The 7626-nt window shown below is 39.0% G+C and overlaps 1 protein-coding gene across 2 annotated transcripts in view; it reads left to right on the top strand.

Moving 5' to 3' along the window:
- The first annotated feature begins 1406 nt into the window (after positions 1–1406).
- LOC104962494 (nuclear factor erythroid 2-related factor 1-like) overlaps positions 1407–7626 on the top strand; it is a 12281-nt gene continuing 6061 nt past the window's right edge. Inside the window, exons 1-3 of one of the 2 annotated variants that reach the window (XM_010790925.1) lie at positions 1407–1567; positions 3070–3656; positions 4356–4529. In XM_010790925.1, coding sequence (XP_010789227.1) covers positions 3375–3656; positions 4356–4529 — 456 coding nt within the window. In that variant the 5' untranslated portion in view covers positions 1407–1567; positions 3070–3374. Of the gene's footprint in view, positions 1568–3069; positions 3657–4355; positions 6398–7626 lie in introns of those variants that run through there. The other variant, XM_010790924.1, reaches the window with a different exon arrangement.

The raw sequence follows: 7626 nt of genomic DNA, 5'->3' as shown, positions 1-7626 counted from the left end.
ATATATGCTTTTGAAATGTAACATGTCTTTGAAAAAATAATAGTATACAGTTTATATTGTGTATCACCTTTAGCTTGAAAATACATAGATGTGTTTTTTTAATCTATAAAATAAATAAATAAATAGACAGAAACTTTATCAATCCCAAATTGGGAAATTATTTAACAGCAGCAGTGTGTTGAGGTATTACAAATATTTAAAGTTGGAATAAAGTATGAATTACACATCACAAGTATAATGCACAGCAATCCATAAGAGAGTCTGATATGTTCATGAATCTCCCCAGGAGACACCGACACTAATGTAGCCGAGTGGACTCCGGAGTTTGCTGCATGAGTTGCACTGTATGATCTGTGGTGTAGTGGGCTGTCAATCAAAAAATGAGTAGCCAATGGGGACGCACCACTGAAAGTCCCGCCCACCTGGGACATTTGTGTCAAAATCGAAAACAAAAAATGAGGGAGCGTAAACGAGAAGAGCTGCAGCGAGAGCAAAAGTCTGATCATTGAGAAAGAAGAAACAAGAACTGCAAACAAAAACCTATGTTAAAACAAAGAAAAAATACTTATAGTTTACAAGATTACACAAATGATTTGTTTGCAACTTATAGTTTTATTTTTGAAATTTATTTTATTTGACTCAGTTTTTTTCTTTCTTTTAAACTCATAGTTTTGCTTTATTCTAAGAAAGTGTTGCTTTATCTTTATGATACAAAACTAATCCCATAGAATGTTAGCACGCACGGGCCACCTAGACCAAAAGCAAGATGTTTGGAATATGGAATATTGCAGTAAACAATATCTGTTGTAAACAAACATTTATGATACTTACACGTTTTGTTTAGCAGGATAATCTTCACATATTAAAACCACTTTTATAATAGTTGAGCGTAAATGCATTCGCCAGAAGTAAAAAGCTAAAGTTAGGTTATAAACAAGCTAGGCTACATCACAGTCGCATCGCTGCACATCAGCACCGCTAAGCTAAAGGCGGCTAATGTTCAGCATGATTACATTTAGTAGTCTCATTTAGCCACTTGTTAGCAACCTCTGTTTTGAAAACACCTAGAAGCTTCAGACATTCACCATTGCGTGATGTATTGTACGTTAAAATCTCTTCAGTTTGGGTTAACTACAGAATTTAATTCAGGTATCGACCGAAAAACATTTTCAAAAAAACGTTGACTTTGTGGTAACTCATTCCAGAGTTCTATGACTTATTCCTACACCACGCTATATCTCTAACCTTGAACTTTAGCAAGATTTAATGACTTTAAAATTAATTAAACATTTAGTATCTTTATATTGTGATGTGGTGGAGCAGGATTAAGTTTTCCTACTTTCTCAAAGTAGCATACTAATCACACACACACACACACACACACACACACACACACACACACACACACACACACACACACACACACACACACACACACACACACACACACACTTGTTGGGAGGGACTAGATGTCATACGTCACCACTCGGTGTCCCTTTAAATAGCTCGCGCACCCTCGGTGAGCAGAGCAGATACTGACGGCGGGACAGAGAGACACTGTGAACTGGTGAGAGACATTGATATGATATTCCAAACATATTTTTAACAACTGTACGCTGACATACTGTAATGACATTCTTAACTGTTATATGCTGTAATATTGTATTAGTAGGTTACTCTTAACAACTTTACTCTGAATGAGCTTTTGAAAGTGCTTTGTTTTGAATGTAGGCTATCAAAGAACATGCCAGAAGTGATGTCATGGTGCGTTTAATGTTCCTGAAGTAGTGTGTGATGTGTTGACTGTCGGCAGTGTTTCGCAATGTTTTCGGTCACTTTCTGTTGTCAAACGTCTCGTGATATTACTGTGTTGGCGCGAGGGATGAAAACATTGTGTAACGTGTTGCCACAGAGAACATGCTCACCATGCAAGACACTTAGGAGCTTAATATTGATGCAATGTATGGTCGTCTAGTTTCACAGAAACAAGTATAAAACACACATTTGTGATACTGTGCTGCTGTGTGGCTACTTAAGTATTTTAATATGTTACTTTTACTCTGCCACACATCAGGATTTGACACACATAACACAGTTTATAAAACGTGATGCATTGCTACAGATTGCACAATATTAAAAATAATTAAAATAGTTTTATACCTCAACCATAAAATGCTACATACATTAATGCACCTATAACAGGGTTATAATAATGATTGACAATAGAACAACACACATGGCCCATTTTTAGCATGGTAAGTATTATTTTAGGAGGAAGTAGATCAGCAACCAATAATTTGATTAGCATGATCAAGCATCACTATTAACCACATGCATTGGCAGCCTATGAAACTGTTGTACTGTCAATAGGTTACCTGCTAGGTTATATGGCTTAAGTGTAACACTTTATTGTCCACAAAGATGTAAATTGGTCTTTGTTTTTCTGACATTTCAATAAATTATTGACAGAATAAAAGAAAACAACCCTAAAATGTAAGCCAACAAAAATAAAGTACACATGAAGTCTATATGAATTGAACAAGCCAACCATACCTAAAGGGATATACGAATACTGCATCACACTGAACTATAAAAGTTATTATATCCCTGGGTGTGTTCCTCTGCTGCTTCAGTAAACAGGTTAGCATGGAGAGAGGGAGGGAGGAGACAGGGAGAGGCTCTTTCCAGGCGAACACTGGCAGTTGCATCATGCGGCAGCAGTGAGTAACACAGGCGGGAGGTTACCAAACTCCTTCTAGAAGTTACTGTGTGTCTGCCTTATCTCATCACATGCACTGTGAAAGCCGGTCAGACTGCACTCTGAATGGAGATTAGCTCTGATAAGTGTTGTTACGTTATTATTATCTCTAGAACAGGGTGCAATAATACTGGACTGTAGTAGAAGTAGTCCCTCTATAACAGCTGAGGCAGTTGAAGCAATAGCTGAAGTTTTAATGTTATTGTGGTAAAAATCACAGTTTTATATGCCGAGTTTAAAGCTTTACAAATGATATTTGCCACAACTTTTGTAATAATTGATCTATTCTTTTCTTTCTTTTTAATCCACAGGCAGTGAAGTTTCCATGAAGAGCAACAGGTTTAAGATGAACTTGGGAAAGTTTTTGCAGATCTTTCTAGATGTTTTTATCCCAATAATTATTTCTTTTTGATTGGACACCTAACAAAGAAATGTCTTGTTCTGGACTACAATAATAACATTTCCCTACCAACCAATATTTACGGGGAAAGAATCTCAGAATCAAGGTTTTTTGTTTTTTATTCTTTCCCTGTGACTTTCCATAGAGAGGTCAGCACTATCTTCTAGAGACTTAAGACTCTTTTTGGATTCTGAGCTGAGCCCTGAGCCCGGCACCATGCTGTACCTGAAGAAGTACTTCACGGAGGGCCTCATCCAGATGGCCATCCTGCTCAGCCTGTGTGGTGTGCGGGTGGACGTGGGGCTGGAGCCCTACCTGCCCCCCCCCTGGCACGACATGATCCTGGGCCCCACCTCGCTGCTGACCCAGACGCAGTTCCACAACCTCCGCAACCGCATGGAGGACGGCCAGGCACTGCACCCCAAGAGCGTGGACCTGGATGGCTTCTTCACGACCCGGAGGCTGCTGGGCTTGGTCCGCTCCCTGGACAGACTACAGGTGGGAGGAATTAGTCCTGAAACTCAGAAATAGTTAGAATTGTACCACTTTTGATTCCATTGTTTCAAAGTCTACGTTTTTTTTTACTTCTTTTGATTAGATACTTGAAATAAAGTCTCTGGCTAACACAAATTGAAGGGATTCTTACATTTTGTTCTACGACACAAAATTGGTCAGTAAATACATAGTATACCCCACTGGTGAACGTATGAAGCTTTTTCGTGTCCCAAAACATCGGTTGCTAACAAATGGCTTATTGCGAACTAAACTTCATCACTGCAAACATTAGCTACACTTAGCTTAGCTGTGGTGATGAGCAGTCATGCGATTGTGATGTAGTTCCTTTATAGACTAACGTTAGCTTTTTACCTCTGGAAATTGCATTTACACTTCAACTTTTATAAAAGTGGCGTTAATGTGTGGAGAATTATTAACAAATGTTTCAGTATCAAGAACATTTGTTTGCCATAGATCTTAATTTCTGCAATATTCCAAAATCCAATGGAAAAATCCCATTGCCTTTTGTCGTTCGAACCCTTGTGTTGATAACTTTTGGGTTGGGTTACCAAAATATGTTATCACTGCACCACTCTTCTGGGCTAGAATAACAATAATATGGACATTAGGGTTATAACTTTTTAGCTTTCCTTTGACTCGGCACATTTTTGATTTAACCAACCTCTTACCTTTTCTCCACAGGTTCCTCATTCAGAAGTGGAAACATGGCTGGTCCAGAGGGACACGGATCCTCTCCCCATAGGGGGTCCAGACCTGTCCCTGGAGAGAGCAGCTGCTGGTGGGGAGAGAGAACCAACGGCCCTACCTGTGGAATCCAGAGCTGTTGTCCTGCATGAAGAGGAGGAGGATAAAGAGGTAGCTGGTTCTCTCTTTAACAGCAGTCAGGATTTGTGCTTCAGCTTGTTCTGGAGTGTTTTCAGAACCAGACCACTTAAGAACTAAGATTAGCATAACATTTATTTTTGGCTGAAGTCTAACCAACAACATTTAGAAGGTTGCTGTGGGTTCTGTGGGAAAAAGGCTAATTGCTCAATAGTTTCCCATGAGAGGACATTTATTTTTTGTGCAGAAATGGTCATGTTATGAAGTCACAAGAGGCAAATCCAGTCAAAGCAAAAGGGTTGACGTGCTTCTGTTTGGTTCTGAAATTGCTTTCCTAGACTTTTAATCTTCTGAAGCTTTTTGGGGTTAGGTGAAGGTGTCAAACAAATAGAATGCTATCTGCTACGGTATTTTACTGTGTAGAGTAATGTGTAAAATAATGCACAATTATGTGGTCGGAAAAATGTTGGCTCTCCCCTTTTTCGCCCTTGAACAAACATTTATCTTGTCTATTTAAAGACTTTCATCCACGCCCCCACACATCTCACACTCATTCACTAAAAATGTGCCCATTATCAAAACATAATTACATAAATAGCTTAACATTCCTTAATAATAAAAATGATAAAAATGCAAAAGCTCTATATAATAAGTGGCTCCAACAGGTTCAGATCTGCGTTGATCTTTGTCCACGCCATAACACTGTTGGGTCTAGAGACAAAACTATTTTTAGCACACGTGAGGAGTTTAACTTTTGTTGGGAGAAATTTGAAGCAAGGGTGCTTTCCATTCTGCTCACGAGGGTTTCCAGCCAGTCTGGTCTAAAGGGCGGCGTACGCTTGAAAGAAGTTGTACTAACCTGTTTTAATTCAAATTCTACGTTTTTACTATTAGTTTACAAGAGCTCACATGCTCTCTGATTCCAACTAGAACTGATAATATGTAAAATAGTTGTTCCTACAAGTCAAAATACACTTGTTTCCACAGCCAAACAGCAGCCTGTGGAATGAAGACAGTCTCAGTTTGTTAGAAGTCTACTTGTGTCACAGGAGTAAACATATGAAGATATTTATTTATACTTTAACTTTATAATTTAGCTCTTAACACAAAACCAAGTGTAATGTAATGTGAGTTAATGAGTCAGAGTTACGTGAGTCACCTCACCACGGATGACCTCAGCAGGAACATGAAGTACAGTAGACAAACACACACTTATATAGTGACCTGATGTGAAGAGGAAATAAAATCAACCAGCTTGAAAAAAAGTTTGAGATTGAAAGACTCATTTCAAATGTGAACACATCAGTGGCAAGCCTTAATACTTTGTACTTTTATGCTTGATTATATAAGTGAATACGTTTATTTTCTATTTCTTTAAGTCACATACAGCAGATAGAGTCAGGGCAATCAGCTGATGGTCATGTGATCTGGGTGGCAGCGTTCACTTCTTGTTGTGGCCTGCAGGAACATTTATTAAGAGCAACACCTCAGACATGCCTGGTCAAGCTTTGGCCCGTAACACATGCACTACCTGACTGCCACATCCTTCATGTTGAAACTGAAAATAATCTGCAGAACACACCATGCCGAACACACACAGTGTACAATATATAAATAGCCCCCGTCCCTCCCACCTCCCAGTGTTTTTTGAAGTCTACTCATGTATCAAGTAGCACTCATACACACTAACTCACATACAGTCACACACAACACTTTATTAGCCTGGGCCCAACTGGCTTGTTTTGAAACCTGAACGCTGGCCTGTTCAGGTCAGCCTGACACACATTTCAAACCCCCCAGTTTTGCAATCCCTCCTCTTAACTGCATCAACACGCACGCAAATTATTATTTTTTAAAATATATTTTTCATTAGTTTTACCAAAATAACTAGGGCCCGCTATAGTAACTGAACGAGAGAGTAATGTCAAATGACAGTACAATTGACCAATCATATCTTCCCTCTAAATGGGTGGGTTTTATTATCGCAGACTTTATGACAAGTTCCGCCCGCTGTGAAGCTTTTCTTGTTTCCATAGCAGCAACAACTTCCTGTCAACAGCGTAAACTCGCCTTCAAAATAAAGCATGTCCACAAAATAGGAAGCCAAGCCAAATTACACTTAAGAAATATACAACTGCAACGAAAGTAACAAACACAATGCAATATCTTTTTCAATTTCAAAGAACACAAATTGGGTTATTTAAAAGTGTTGTTTTGTGTGGTAGAGGGTCGCTGTCATTGCTGCGTTTTGCACCCCGGGCCGTTGTTTTGATATTACGCTGAAGTATACGCTGTGACGTAATAAATCTTCTTTTTTCTTTTTTTCGAGGGAAGGGGTGGGGGTCAGAGGGCCTAGGAATAAAAGTCACGGCTCGTCACTGGAACACATTCATATAGTGTTAAAAACCATGTGTTCTCTTTTTGTACCATAACAACATAATCAGCATAATGTGTGTAATATTGTGAAAGATGTCGTTTAGGTTCACCCTCACTGCTTGCCTCCTGTGGGTTTCTGGTTGCAGCAGTCAGCTGGATTCAGTAAAAAAGCAAAGAAGAGCTTTTAGCTGCTAAAAAGACAGACATTTTTAAACAAAACGGAGCTACGAGAGAGCGAATATTTAACTTGCATTTGTCAAATGGGCAGAAACACAACTTTAATTTAAATGCTAACGTTGCAACATATCTGTTCGGCTGATCAATCCATCCTTCAGTGTTGGAAAGTAATTAAATACATTTACTCAAGTACTGTACTGTACTACAAAAAAGGTGTTTACTTAAAATATAAAATGTATAATATCACCATAAATATTTCCATTGAATAATACTTTGTACTTTTATGCTTGATTACATAAGTGAATACGTGTATTTTCTATTTCTTTAAGTCAGGTCACATACAGCAGGTAGAGTCAGGGCAATCAGCTGATGGTCATGTGATCTGGGTGGCAGCGTTCACTTCTTGTTGCGGCCTGCAGGAACATTTATTAAGAGCAACACCTCAGACATGCCTGGTCAAGCTTTGGCCCGTAACACATGCACTACCTGACTGCCACATCCTTCATGTTGAAACTGAAAATAATCTGCAGAACACACCATGCCGAACACACAGTGTACAATATATAAATAGCCCCCG

This window comes from Notothenia coriiceps, unplaced genomic scaffold, assembly GCF_000735185.1.
Source record: "Notothenia coriiceps isolate Sejong01 unplaced genomic scaffold, NC01 NC01_scaffold00034926, whole genome shotgun sequence".
Classification (NCBI taxonomy): Eukaryota; Metazoa; Chordata; class Actinopteri; order Perciformes; family Nototheniidae; genus Notothenia; species Notothenia coriiceps.
The sequence above is the reverse complement of the archived record's forward strand: the minus strand, read 5'-3'. Positions and strand labels throughout refer to the sequence as shown.